This window comes from Xenopus laevis, chromosome 9_10S (genome assembly GCF_017654675.1).
Source record: "Xenopus laevis strain J_2021 chromosome 9_10S, Xenopus_laevis_v10.1, whole genome shotgun sequence".
In the NCBI taxonomy this organism is placed as follows: Eukaryota; Metazoa; Chordata; class Amphibia; order Anura; family Pipidae; genus Xenopus; species Xenopus laevis.
The window spans coordinates 3534328-3549963 of NC_054388.1; the positions used below are offsets into that span (position 1 = coordinate 3534328).

At 42.0% G+C, this 15636-nt stretch overlaps 1 protein-coding gene across 1 annotated transcript; it reads left to right on the plus strand.

Annotated features, from left to right (window-relative positions):
* The first annotated feature begins 524 nt into the window (after positions 1 to 524).
* On the plus strand, positions 525 to 12612 carry ywhab.S (tyrosine 3-monooxygenase/tryptophan 5-monooxygenase activation protein beta S homeolog). Its single transcript, NM_001087295.1, is given in 6 exon segments — positions 525 to 597; positions 5845 to 6146; positions 8026 to 8149; positions 9893 to 10056; positions 10924 to 11019; positions 12306 to 12612. Coding segments are annotated over 5 exon segments (735 nt in total). The 5' UTR covers positions 525 to 597; positions 5845 to 5852; the 3' UTR covers positions 12363 to 12612.
* Positions 12613 to 15636: the final 3024 nt, after the last annotated feature.

The following is a 15636-nucleotide window of genomic DNA, read 5'->3' on the forward strand; positions in this document are numbered from 1 at the left end:
TAAATTCGGGATTGTTAACATGGAACATGTTTTGAAAAGGTGTGGGGGGGAAATGAGTCGACGACAAAATGGAGACAGCTGCAGGTTAGGGGCTTCCACACCCCACAGAACGATGAATCACACTATTCGTGGACACCACGACCGAGGGAGCTAATTATATTCATAATTGTGACTGAAACCAGATTGAGAGGCCTGTTCAGTGTCCGAGAGGCCGCCTCAAACACTCCCGCTGCCTACAGGCTGCCCCTTGCCTCCCCTTCCCGCCCAGCCGCTCTTCCTCTCACACCAGCGCGCGCCTCGCCCAGCCCCCCCCCTGCCGCCTTGAGAGCTGACGTCATCTCCCCGTTGCCGAGGGAACGATGAGGTCACCCGGCTCCCCCCCCTCCAGCGAAGCCGCCAGTGCTTAGTACAGTTTAGTAGTGAAGGAGAAAGGTGGAAGGGAGGGGATAGAGGCGGGGCTTGAAGGAAGCGGAAGTGGCGGCTGGAACGGAAGTGGAACGGCTAGTGAATCTGCTGGAGAAGGAGGAGAACGGCGAGGGCAGCCGAGCTAACCCGGATTGAACCATTAAATCTATTGGCAGCTCGCGGATATTTGATGTAAGTGTGTGGCGCATAGCGGGGTGTGGGATTCATGGACGAGACACGTTCTGTGGGGTTTGCTCATTACAAGGGCGGGGCCTTCATTCCCTTCACCAGCGCCTGAGCCTTAACATCCGCCCGCTTTCCCAGCTTGGGCCCCGGGTGTTGTCTCTCAGCAGCTCCTTCACCTGTCCCGCCTCCCTGTCAGTCTAATGAGCCCTCCCTTGCGCGACTACAACTCCCAGCATGCCCTGTGGGGGGAATACACTACCAATTGCCTTCCTGTACATTATATTGCCCTCTCGTGTCACCAGGAACCTTTTCTCACAAGCTTCATTGTCTGTGTCATTGAATCTCTGCAACAGCGACACCTCGTGGCCTCCTCAGCCTGACACAATGTCCCCCAGTGCTACTTCCTGTGCCTTTATTACAGGCCCTTGATCTCATCACTAAACAAACATCTGTATCTAAATGCACGTGCTGCACCACTCGCTCCTTACAGCTCGCAATCTAAAATCGGTTTTTATTAACTTTTAATATGAATCAGGCAGGTTCTGGACTGGAATTCAAAATAAGCCTTGGCATGTCAGGTACACAGAGGCCCAAACAGCCCAATAAATAGTGACTGTCTATGGCAACTTACAGCAGCCCCTCTGGCATTTGCCTGAACCCACAGATTGTCAGTCCGGCCCTGGAATCAGGAAGCGGCAGCCTCATTGTTTGAGCAGGAAGTGGCCGCAGGCTGGAAATCGGGGGAGGGCAAATGTCAAATTTGGGGTAGGGGTAGAATTAAGGAAGGCCATACACTATTGGCAACCTTGCCAAACAAGCTGATCTTAAAGGAGACATACAGGATAAATGAAAAAAGCCTAATTGTGTAGGCAATTATAAGTAATATATGGTGTCGTTTTTACATGCTGCTAATAATGAATATTATCTTTAAAAATAGCCCCTTTATTGGAGCTCCCTATAGATGTTCTCTGGTCCCTGTTTCAAATGAGGGGTGGGCGTGTCTAGGAGGGGACAGCCAATCACAGCCCTGCAGTCACACAAGCACAGCCAGGCTTCAGTTCCCTATCAGGTCCTGCTAGCTGCTGATTGGTTCCTGTCCTACAGTGCAGTGAGCTGAGTGCACAGCCTGGGAATTCAGGGAGCAGCAAGTGGAACAGAAGGGAGGGATTATTAGGGGTTTTGCAGAAATATTCAATAAATCAGCCTGAAACATTACTTTTTTAAGCACAATTTGTCTATATCTAAATGAGTATAATGCACTGGTACATTCTTACTTTTTACATAAAATGTCTCCTTTAACCCGATATGCCCACTAACGGCAGGGCGATGTCGGGTGAATCCGAACGTTCCGCCCTGGGGCTGACCGATCACATTACAGTGCTACGAATGGGCGCCGACAGGTGGCAGGACCTCATCAACTAGCCGATGCGGTTCTGGATCGCTGAAAAAAAATAAAACTTAGGTCAATCTGGTCGATTTTTGGCCTTATATCGATCGGGAGGACCCGTCGGGTTGAAAGGACCGATATCAGCAGCTTTAATCTGCCCGTGAATGGCCACCTTTATGCAGGATCAGCAACACTGTGACATGATTGATTTGTAGCTTCTTCTACAGCGTGCATATTTTATTATTATTATTATTATTATTATATCTTGTATCCGACCAACGGTCAGACTTTCTTCCGACCTGCCACAAAGTTGCAGACAAGTGAGTGCGACCTAAATTGAATTCAATCCGACCTGCCACTAACCATTCCGATGAAATAAAGTAGTAAAAGAACAAATCAGACAAAGTTCTGAGGCAAAAAAAGAGACAGTCAGAATATACATATATAGTACATATTCTGTCTCTTTTTTTGCCTCGGATCTAGACTAGAGCCCCTAAAAGTGTTTGACTAGAATGGGAATAGTTCCCACGATTTCTTCTTTTTGATTGTACGAATAATATCTAATTCTAAGGGAGCTTATATACAATTTGAGGCATTTGTAATTGTTTTTAAACATATAACCTTTAGCCACTATATACTGAGTATTGCAGACACTTCGTTACCTTCAAAGCACAGACATGATTTTATTGAACGTATAGTTCATGCACATATTTAATATTTTATGCATTCATATAAAATATTTGGTACATATGATATTTCACTAAGTAACATGTTGAATTTACTATTGGCATTTGTCGGTCTTTTTAGTGGTGCTTGCGAAGCAAAGCATCACTACTGTTATCTTGCAAACTTATTTTTATTCTTCTTCCGTATGAAAGTTTGGCGCGTAACTAGTCCCGCACCGTTTGTCCTAGACCCATGAATGAGGTGTCAAATCGTGCGGCTTAATCGGGAATGGGGTGGTATGACTTTTCTAAGGGGTGGGTGGTTAATTGCCCCTTGCGGGGGCAATTAACCACCCCGAAAAGTCCCATAGATTAACATTGAGGCCAACTTTTGACGGATTCTAGCGCAGAGAGGGAATCTTGTAGAAACGTTAAATTTACCACATTTGAAGAGGTTTGCGACCTGTGTCAGATGATACCCCACACGAGGGTATAAGTTTTACCCCCGGGGCAGGAGAGGTCCCCAAATTTGCCCCATTGACTTATAATGGGGAATTTATCGAATAATTAGTTTGTCGCAGACCCATGAATGAGGTGTCAAACCGTTCAGCTTATTCGGGAATGGGGTGTTGGGACTTTTCTGTCCTATTTTGGGGACCCAAAAAAGTGAGCGGAGCCGCAAACAACCAATCAGATTTTCCCTATTGACTTCAATGAGAAAATGTAAACAGCTGTAATTCTCACAGTAATAAAGCCAGAGCTCCCAAACTTGGCACCGTGGGTCACTGGGTGACTGCAGCCAAAATTTACAAAAAGTGGGCGGAGTCTACAACAGCCAATCAAATTTCAGCCATTCAATTAAATAGGAACATTTTAAACTGCTGCCGCTCTTAGACGGTTAATGGCAGCCTCCTCAAAGTTGGCACAGTTGGTCACTGGGGGACTGGGATTAAAATTAAGAAAAGTGGGTGGAGCCAAAACCAACCAATCAGATTTCTTTGGTTTTAATGGGAAAAATTAAGAAGGCTGCCATTCTCTCAGTATTGATGTCAGGGACCTTGAATATCACAAATGTGGCCGCTGGGGGTTTCCACTTCAAGTTTAGAAAAAGTGGGCGGAGCCACCAACAACCAATCAAATTTCATTCATTGATTTTCAATAGAAAAAAATAGAAATGCTGCCATTTTTACACATTAAATGACAGCATTCCCAAACTTTGGAATGTTAGTCACTGAGTGACTGTGGTTCACAATTAGGAAAAAAAGGGGCGGGGCAACAACAGCCAATCAGATTTGGGCCTGAGTTTTGCCACGGCAAGCACCACTCACATTTTCTTCAGGAAATGTACCTCTCTAGTTTAGATATTACTTTTTATCATTGATCTTAAAAAAAATTTTTGAAGATACACAGCAGTCACTAATTGCTATTGATGTCACTTCCTTTTGTTGGGTATTTATGGGAATTTGGATTATGAGCATGGTTGCCATGAGGAAGGTCCCTGCGTGGACCGAAACGTCACATCGGCTATTCATGCATTATTTGAATACACTTTTGCTTTGATACACAGAAACCCTGGTGTTGCTGGTCTTTCTTGGAGTATATATATATATATATATATATATGTATATGTATATGTATATATATATATATTCTTTTATCTTCTCTGTAGCTCTTGCCCAGCACTTCATCAGTACATTTCTCCCGTTCCTTATTCAGCCAATGGCCAATATTGATCCCTGACCAGCTGCCTTTAAGCTGTGCCACCCGTCCATATTGGATGTATACAGGCCCTTTAAATAATAATAATCTGTAGCCTTAACTGCAAAGAAAAAGGCCCGGTGGTGCTGGTCGGCTGTATGAATATTTAATCAGGGCAAGTATTTTTAGAAGGAGAATTGAAACGTTCTGCATTAGATGCCTCCCCGTGAGTAAGCAGTTCTGTTAGGGGATGGTGCATTGCATTTTATCTACTGGCACAGTTAATGGCGACAAACCCTTTTTCTTTAATTCTATGTACGTTGTGGATTAGCGCAGTGGCTGCATATTTGCTTTGCATACCCCCCTCTCATTATAAAAATGTGCTTTGCTTTTTCTATGGATCCTTTGTGCTTGTCTATTGCCTCCTTGCACAGAGACGCTCGCCTGCTAATTGCATACATGACATTGTAGCAAATCCTTTCACAGCCAATAATACTAATTACCTTTGATCCAGGCTTGTAGTTCTGAGGCCGGCCAGTGGGTGGCGCTGTGCTGCATCTGTGTGACACACCAATGCCTCCGCTTATCAGATACTCTGGAAACTTGTCCCATCAAATCACCGTATTGCTTTTATTCCAGTTCAACAAATGTGCATTTGATCTATCAATGTCACTTTCTAATGATATTGGGATCCATTATCCACAAAGTTTCCAATTACGGAAAAGGCCGTCTCCAATAGACGCCATTATAATCAAATAATCCAAATTTTAAAAACTGATTTCCTTTTTCTGTGTAATCATAAAACAGTCGCTTGTACTTGATCCCAACTCAGATATAATTAATCCTTATTGGAAGCAAAACCAGCCTATTGGGTTTATTTCATGTTTATATGATTTTCTAGTATGAAGATCCAAATTATGGAAAGATCCATTATCCGGAAAACCCCAGGTCCCGAGCATTCTGGATAACAGGTCCAATACCTGTACTAGAAAATCATGTAAACATTAAACAGGCTGGTTTTGCTTCCAATAAGGATTAATTATATCTTAGCTGGGATCAATTACAAGCGACTGTTGTATTATTACTAAGAAAAAGGAAATACTTTTTAAAAATTCAGATTTTCTTTTAATGGAGTCTATGGGAGGCGGCCTTTCAGTAATTCCAAGCATTCTGAATAACGGTTTCCACATAACGGATCCCATACCTGTACTTGACCAACTAAGATTTATGTAATTTATTTGATTTGTTTAATGTTTAAATGATTTTCTAGCATTTTAAATTTAAATGATAAAATTTTAAATTTAAATGTAAATGATTTTAAATGTAAATGATTTTAAATTTTAAATTTAAATGATTTTCTAGATTTTCAAAGCAATACCAGCACGTTCCTATAAAAATCATAGGAACGTGTCGATATCAAGGAGGTGCTGCATGTAGAATATTTTCCTCTAAAAGCCCCGCAAACTTAAGTGGTAACAATTTTTATTTGTCTCCCCTCAATAGATTTCATCATGGACAAGAGTGAACTGGTACAGAAGGCCAAACTCTCGGAGCAGGCCGAGCGCTATGACGACATGGCCGCTTCCATGAAGGCTGTGACCGAGCTGGGGGCCGAGTTGTCTAACGAGGAAAGAAACCTTCTTTCTGTCGCCTACAAGAACGTGGTCGGCGCCCGGCGCTCCTCCTGGCGGGTGATTTCCAGCATCGAGCAGAAGACAGAAGGAAACGACAAGAGACAACAGATGGCGCGAGAGTACCGCGAGAAAGTGGAGACTGAGTTGCAAGATATCTGCAAGGATGTTCTGGTAATAAATTCTAATAGGCTTTTTCTTTCCTGGGTATAAGGCAAAGCAGCTAAAGCTTCTTAAAGGGTTGCTAAGGAGTATTGTTACATACATTTGGGCCCTCCTATACTCCCGGATGAGCAACAATAGGTTCTAGGCACCCTGGGTCAGATGTATCCAGGATGGCTACAAGTCAAGTCTTCTGTAGATACTGCTATGTATACTTCTTGCTCAATTATGGGGAAAATGAGCCACTTGCAAGAACAAAATTCTCCGACATTGAAGGGATTCGGTCGTTTTTATTTCTAAATGAAAACACTGCAAATAATTCACTGTACAATATAAAATGTCATTCCTGAACCAGCAAGTGTATTTTTTTTTAGTTGTAATATTAGTGTGTAGGTGCAGTAAAGAGTGACTGAAGTTTGAGTGCACAAGTAACATGACTGGGGGCTCCTGGGAAGCAGACAATATCTCTAGCCCCATGTCATTTCAAAATTACACATAAAAGATTCAGTTTGCTCTTAAAAATGGATTTGAGTGAAGCATTCTGCTGGAGCAGCGCTATTATCGGATGCGTTTTGAAAAAAACATGTTTTCCCATGACTGTATCTCTTTAAAAGCACTGGTTGCATATTTTTTTAGTGCATTTCTGTTATATGCTAATTGCATGTCATGATGCATGTATGCACCTAAAGGGTCCTGAAGCTAGGAATGCTGTGAGCCAGCTTGTACTGATAGCATAATGCGGTCAGCAGATTGAGGTCAAGAGCACACTCCCCTTTATAGAAATGGCCTTTAACAGTTTGGGTTATTAGAAATGAAACCTAGAGTATTGTGTTATTAAAAAAAAAAAAGATAGCTGCATTTGAAAGACGCACTTCGCAAATCCTCTGGTCTTCAGCCCTCCCTCGTGAATGGGGTCTGTGACTCCCGGCTGCCCATAAATGTGATGGTGGCTGCACTCCCTGTACATCACCATGGGATGCCCCATCCAGGACGGATCAGAAAAAAGTCCAAATGTTCTGTTTAAAGTAACCCCACATTCTAAATACAATTCAAATGACAAAAGCCTCTTTAAAGGGGCGGTTCAGCTTTAAGTTAACCTTTAGTATGTTATAGAATGGCCAGTTCTAAGCAACTTTTTAATTGGTCTTCATTATTTATTTATTTATTTTGCTTCCCTTTTTTCTTCTGGCTCTTTCCAGCTTTAAAAAAGTGGTCACTGACCCCTTCTAAAAACAAATGCTCTGTAAAGCTACACATATTATTGTTATTGCTACTTTTTATTACTCGTCTTTCTATTCAGGCCTCTCCTATTCATATACCAGTCTCTTATTCACATCACTGCATGGTTGCTAGGGGAATTTGGACCCTTGCAACCAGCATGCTGAAACTGCAAACTGGAGAGCTGCTGAAAAAACCCCACAAAATTGTCTCAGAATATCCCTCTCTACATCATACTAGCAGTTAACTCAAAGGTGAAGGGGCTTTTCATTCTCCGTTAAAGGGGTTCTTCACCTTTGAGTTAACTGTAAGTATCCATCCATATCCCTTTTAACCCTAATTATACCTACTGGTTGCGTGCAGTAATCTGATTGTCCTCCTGTAGGCTTATTGGCATTTACAGGGTTAAAGCCGTTCTATAGACAGCCTGTATGGTGCTTATCACTTTTAGAAAATGTTCAGGTACCTCTGGTTGCCATGGATACACCTATACATAAATAAAAAGATTTATAAAATAAATATGCATGGGTATTCAAATACATTTCGTTTTTAATTCTTAGATTTTCTAAAAAAAAAATTTAGGTTGAGCATGCTAGAGTTTCAAATGTATTTGTGAAAAACAGAAATGTGCCGATATATTCTTACAATGGGCTTTCTGTCTGTGTCCTTGTAGGATCTTCTGGACAGGTTCCTGGTACCAAACGCAACCCCACCAGAAAGCAAGGTCTTCTACTTGAAAATGAAAGGGGATTATTACCGATACCTTTCAGAAGTCGCTTCTGGGGACAGCAAGCAAGGTCTGTATAATTACAAAAGGTCTTTATAGGACCTCACTGCTAAATACCCTGTTGTAACAAGGAGAGTCTACTCCATTATTCTGCATATCGTTATTTTTGCCTGAAAGCAATTTATAGAACTGTCAAGATCAATATACTCTAACAGTGATCCCCAACCAGTAGCTCGTGAGTAACATGTTGCTCTCCAACACCTTAAATGCTGCTCTCAGTGGCCTCAAAGCAGGGGCTTATTTTTGAATTCCAGGCTTGGAGGCAAGTTTTAATTGTATAAAAACTAAGTATAGTTCCAAGTAGAGCCTCCTGTAGGCTACCAGTCCACATAGGGGCTACAAATAGCCAAACACAGTCCTTATTTGGCACCCAAGGGACTGTTTTTTATGCTTGTGTTGCTCCCCAACTATTTTTACATTTCAATGTGGCTCATGGGTAAAAAAGGTTGGGGACCCCTGCTCTATAAGAATGACTCGTTAAAGGAACAGTTCAGTGTAAAATAGTGATGTGTGGGTTGGGATTTCCCCGACCCTAACCCGCCCTCCCTTAGCCCGCTTCCGGGTTGCTTTTATAGACCCGCCCCGCCTGACGATGACGTGACAAAAGGGGCGGGGCAAGCAGGTGCAGCATCTATAAAAGACGGTCGGAAGCCGGCATTTGACGGTTGGAGGTCGGGGAGAGCAGGATAAGAGCTCAACCCGCCACCCGCGAAGAAGCACGCAAGGTCGGCCCGCACATCACTCGTGTAAAAATAAAAACTGGGTAAATAGATTGTATGTGCAAAATAAAAAATGTATCTAATTTAGTTGCCCAAAAATGTAATGTATAGAAACTGTAGTGAGTGGATATGTAACATAACAGAACAGAAAATGACTTACTGCTTTTCAGCTCTCTAACTCTGAGTTAGTCAATGACTATAAGGGGGCCCACAAGGGACATAACTGTTCAGTGAGTTTGCAATTGATCCTCAGCATTCAGCTCAGATTCAAAAGCAACAGTTATGTCCCATTCGGCCCCCTCTCAAGTCACTGATTGTTTACTGCCTGGTAACCAATCAGTGGAAAGCATGAGAGCTGAAAAGCAGGAAGTAATGTTCTGGCTATTATGTTACACATCCAGTCACTCCAGCCTTTATACATTACATTTTTGCTATTTGCCCAGTTTTTATTTTTACAATGAACTGTTCCTTTACGATTTCCTGCATTGTTGCTTGGAATGCATGTTGCTAATTTAAAGGGAAAGTTGAGTTAACTTTTAGTACCTCATGCAATGCGCATTGCGGTTAGCTTGTTTTGCTTGTCTTTAAATACAGGCCATTAATAACTGCTGACCGGTTGCTAAGTTAAATGGCTACCTATCAGCTGCAGAGACAGAGAGAAGCTTTTAGATTAGTTTAGCCGAGGCAAGAAGCAGATATCTTGAATTTATAAACTACTGTATATAAATATGAAAGCGATGAATACTGCTTAAGGCAAGTTAGAAGTTTGAGGTCTTCATGAAATTGCTGCACTGACTATTAATAGAGAAATTGTAATATTAGTAAATTGGGGATCATTTTGAGGACATTTAAGTATTTAATTTCCATTCTATAAATGCATAAGAGCTTTTGTGAAGTTGCTTTGAAATTAGAGCCTCAGCATATCTGGTCGTGTTTCATCTGCATTTAGAAATGCGTTATCGCGTTTTAAAACTTAAAATATTAACAAGCAAACGAAGAACGTCCTCAGTATATTTGGGGTTTTATTTTTTTAGAAACCGTAGCCAACTCTCAACAAGCCTACCAGGAAGCGTTTGAAATTAGTAAAAGCGAGATGCAGCCAACACATCCCATTCGACTTGGACTGGCTCTAAACTTCTCCGTGTTCTATTATGAAATTCTGAACTCTCCCGATAAAGCCTGCAGTCTAGCAAAATCAGTAAGTTGGTCTTTTCTCTGCTTTAAACTTTTTTTTTTGGCTATACCAGCACTGCTGTCTCTCTTGTAAGGGACTTGAGTGCATTTGTAATAGATTTAAGATGGCCGTCGATAGAATCGGCAGAAAAGAACGTAGGGGAGCTTCTGGGGCCTTATTCTGAGCCACACATTTGTTGCTAAGGGGTTATGGTAGTCCGTATTGATCCTAACCCGACCCCCCGCGAGCCCACACCTGACCCTAACCTGGCATGCACTCTTATTTATATACCCGCCCAAATGTGATGTCGCGGAAGGGGGCGGGCACAAGTTTATAAAAAGGAGTGCATCTGACGGAATTAGGGCACTAGGAGCTTTAAAGGAGAACTAAAGCCTAACTAAAGAAGTAGGTAGAAATGTTGTACATGATGTTTTGTGCTTCTGTACCAGTCCAAGGCAACCACAGCCCTTAAGCAGTAAAGATCTGTGTCTCCAAAGATGCCCCAGTAGCTCCCTATCTTCTTTCCTGCTGATTCACTGATTCACATGCTCTGTGCTGCTGTCACTTACTGAGCTTAGGGAGCCACTCACAATATACAGTACACATAGAATAGAAATGTCACAATATAAGGCTCATAGTTCAAGTTGATCCAGTGACTGGCCCCATTGCATTTTGGAGTCAGGAAGGAATTATTTCCCCTTAATTGGAGAGGCTTTTTTAGTGTTGGATACCTTAGTGTGTGAAAAAGGAATACACATCCTTTAAAGGTAGTATTTTTAAAGAATTTAACTGTGGCTCCCTCATACAGTAATTGGTCTTGAACAGACAATAGTCAAGCACGTTCTCTTTCCATGAAATTGGAAGGTTTGCTATGGATTTGTTTCATTTCAGGCATTTGATGAGGCAATAGCTGAACTGGACACACTGAATGAGGAGTCCTACAAAGACAGCACTCTAATCATGCAGCTACTAAGGGACAATCTTACAGTAAGTTTCCTTCCAAATGTATTTCTAGTATGTGTGCGAGAATACTGCATCAAACTGCCCCGTGTCTGTAAGCAGTGGCTTAAAGGGGAAGGAAACCTAGTCGGCGCAAAACCCCCCTCCCCCCTCCCGTTTGTTGCCCATCCTCCCCCCTGGCCTACCCGTACCGATGGGCAAATGCCCCTAACTTGTTACTTACCCTTCTGCGCAGGTCCAGTCCAGGGAGTTCACCGACGCCATCTTCTTCCACACGATCTTCTTCCTGCTGTGAACGGCGCATGCACAGTAGGATCATTTCGCCGGTAGGATCTACTGCGCATGCGCGTGACTTTTGGCGCATGCGCAGTAGATCCGTACCGGTGAAATTATCCTACTGCGCATGCGCCAAAACGCCGTTCACAGCAGGAAGAAGATCGCGTGGAAGAAGATGTCGTCTGTGAACTCCCTGGACTGGACCTGCGCAGAAGGGTAAGTAACAAGTTAGGGGCATTTGCCCAGCGGACGGGTAGGCCAGGGGGGAGGAGGGAGGGTGGGCAACAAACGGGAGGGGGGTGGGGGTTTGCGCCGACTAGGTTTCCTTCCCCTTTAAAGTGCGTCACTGGGTGTGACATCTCACCATCAGACCGAGTCAGCAGCTGTTGGCTCATATATGGAACCTGTTTTGGCCAGATGTCTATTGGCCAGCTTAGAAAATCCTATTGGATCAGAGCCTTATTGTTTTCTCACATTTCTTTCCAGCTGCCCATTATGATCCATTGTTCAGAACGAGTCCATTGCTGTAGATTTTTTCTGGAGCTTGCATTCCCTATGCATAATGTCTTGCACTCTAATGCTGGTTTATACTTCTACCAGCAGGGGGCAGGCTGCCAGAAAAGATAAATACAGCGACCATACACACAGTACATAACAACACACTGGCAATAATTGTTATTTAGGGCAGAGACACACTCCCAGATTCGGGGAGCGACAAATCTGGTCTTCTTCAGGGCGACTAATCTCCCCGAACGCACCGGGTAGAATGTAAATCGCCGGCGGGATGGCAAACGGTGCACTTTGTTTTCCGAAGTTGCCTCACAAGGAAACGAAGCGTTCGAGTGCCATACTGCCGGTGATTTAGATTCTAGCCAATGGGAGGCAGTCCGGCGGGATTAGTTGCCCCGAAGAAAAGACGATTTATCGCTGGGCGACTAAATCTCCCCAAATCTGAACGTGTGTCTCTGCCCTGAGACTTTTCACCAGATTTGCTCTTGCATCTACCTGTCACTCATACTCTACCTGTTTCTTTGCAGCTATGGACCTCAGAAACCCAAGGAGAAGAGGCTGATAATGTAGAGGGCGACAACTAACAACTGCCACCCATATGTTTTTCCTTTTTTTCTTCTGTTCAGTCACTCTGTTTTGTAAACACATATATCCCTTTTTTGTGCAACAAGTTAAAAGAATAGTACATCGACTTTCACAACCTCAGTAGCAGAACAGTATGTGCATTAGGAAACCAGACTGGTGTATTTACTCAAAGCAGGAGTAATACATTCTAAGTCTAAAAACAAATGGCATTCTATTTCTTTTTATATAAATATACCTGATTTAATTATGTAATTGTGTCCTTTTTTTTTTTTTTCTTTTTTCCTCCCTCTTATTTTCTTTTTAACTGAACACTGTGATTTACGGTTACGGAGTTTCGTTATCAAAGTCAGTTTCCAATTGGCAATCGCTTTTGCGCAACGCCACAACAAAAGTCGACGTACAATTCTGTTCTAACTGTTCGACAGAATGTTTGTGACCCTCGGGATGAAATGGGTTCATACCATAGTGTATTGCAGTTGTTTCAGTGCTAGGTATGTTTTGATCGACATGGTACATATTGAACCTAGTTTGTAAGCCTGAACTCGTCGTTTTGGGTTTTCTTTTTTTTTTATATATATATATATATAATTAGTCACAATTTTTGAAAATTGATGTAATGCTCACTTAGCCACTATAACTCTCTGAAAATAAAAGTGAGGGGGGGAAAAACAAACCATTTTATTACGCACATCAGGGGCTCAAACAGATGACATACAATATACAGTGTACAATATTATATTGGTAATTAGCATTGCTGATATGTATACGGATGACATTAATGGTTTCTTTACAAGATATATAAAGATATGTATGGTCTTCCCATAATATCGTTTGTTGTGTAATATTTTAGAAATTTAGACTCCTCCTTTCTTTTCCTTTTTTTTTTTTTTTTAATTTGGGCACAGTATTTTAACAGTTTACATTTTTAAGTGATCACACATTGTTCTGCTTGCCTTTACTTTCCCTTATTTTTGAACTTCTTGCACCACCAAAGTCAGTTCAGCTGTTTCCTATCCAAGATCTCTCCAATATTTTTTTTTTCCTGTTTAGGATTAATATTGGTGATTAGTTTACTTTTCCTCCCCCCCCCCCCCCCCCGTGACTTGATGACACATATATCAGTGCTGTACTGTATTTGATTTGTAATCATTCATTCCTCTCAAATACATTCCACTCGGCTGTACGATTTTCTAGATGTCTGTCCATCTGTCCGCTTTGAAGCAAAAATTCCCATGCACTGATTCTCGATCCTCCTTAGCCGAACAAGAAAAAAAAAACGAATTTAAAAAAAAAAAAATGTGCATTTAATACTAGCGCTTGATAAATGCAGTAGTGAATGTGGAACTGAGCCTGTCTGTATATCTGGTAGCTCTTTTCGCTTTGTTTTTACTGACCAGTATTCTGCCTAAAAGTTTGCTTCTGTGTTGGTTTTATTACCTAGCACACACGTGGTTGTGAAATTTAGTCTAGCAACAAAAATTTAAAAAGGCAAAAAAAAATAATTTGAAAACCCTGGTTATTGATGTACTCCAATTTGTGTCATGTATTTTAAACAGCTCTAGTTTCACTCTACACGGAATAATCAGGAACTTGTAAGAATTCAAGAGCGAAATAAATAAACAATGTTATCAGTCGTCTGGCTTGTTATTCACCCAAACCACTTTGCTCATTAATATATATATTTTATTTCCCACGCCTGTTTCGCTCGTAGTTCAATTGGTCGGCTTGGGACAGCCATGATTGGCCAAATGGAAATAATGGAAAGTGTCCTCTATGGTGCAATGCCCAGTCTTTGCCCACGAGAAGGAATCCTCTTCCACACAGGCTCACTTAGGAGACCTCCTCGGTTGTACACAAAAAGGGGAAATCATTGGCAGTACCAGGTTTCACTAAAAGGTTTAGACAATGTACTATAGGTTGGGGGGGTTCTCTTCTCTCACCACCCTCATCGTCAGGCCCTTGTCCCTCCAATGTCCACTTGTAGTTTATCTTACCACAGAAATCTGGCAAGAAATCCCATTGGTCGGTCCTCCAATTAATATCAGTTCTTTGCCCTGCAGTATTTTTGGGATATTTACAACTTGTTTTTATGATCAGCAATGGTGACTCCGCCCCTGGCTTTTAGCCGCCACCTCCTCCAATCCCTAATACCTATGGAAGTAAAATACATTGAATCCAGGATTCAGCCAAATTACTGCAGTTTTTGTTTTTTTTGCACTGTTCTGGTCAATCCATTTCCGGAGAATAATGTGACTTTAAAGGGACATTAACACCAAAATAATGGAAGCAATTTAAAGGAATATATTGTACTGTTGCCCTGCACTGGTAAAACAGGTGTGTTTTGCTATGGAAACACTACTATAGTTTATATAAACGAGCTGCTGTGTAGCCATGGGGGCAGCCATTCAAGCACAGGATACACCATAGATAACATATGTACTACTATAGTTTATATAAACAAGCTGCTGCCATGGGGGCAGCCATTCAAGCACAGGATACACAGTAGATAACAGATAAGTACTACTATAGGTTATATAAACGAGCTGCTGTGTAGCCATGGGGGCAGCCATTCAAGCACAGGATACACCATAGATAACATGTACTACTATAGTTTATATAAACAAGCTGCTGCCATGGGGGCAGCCATTCAAGCAAAGGATACATAGTAGATAACAGATAAGTACTACTATAGTTTATATAAATGAGCTGCTGTGCAGCCATTCAAGCTGGGAAAAGGCACAGGATACACAGCAGATAACAGATAAGCTCTGTAGTATACAATGGGAACAGAACTGATCTGTTATCTACTGTGTATCCTGTGCCTTTTCTCCTATTTCCCCAGCTTGAATGGCTGCCCCATGGCTACACAGAAGCTTGTTTATATAAACTATAGTAGTACTTATCTGTTATCTACTGTGTATCCTGTGCTTGAATGGCTGCCCCCATGACTACACAGCAGCTTGTTTATATAAACTATAGTAGTACTTATCTGTTATCTACTGTGTATCCTGTGCTTCAATGGCTGCCCCCATGGCTACACGGCAGCTTGTTTATATAAACTATAGTAGTACTTATCTGTTATCTACTGTGTATCCTGTGCTTGAATGGCTGCCCCCATGGCTACACAGCAGCTTGTTTATATAAACTATAGTAGAGATTTTGAAGCAAACACACCAGTTGTACCAGTGCAGCACAACAGTACATTATATTTTCATTAATAAAAGATTTTCATTTCTTGGTGTTACTGTTCCTTCAAAGCTCTGGACGACTGAA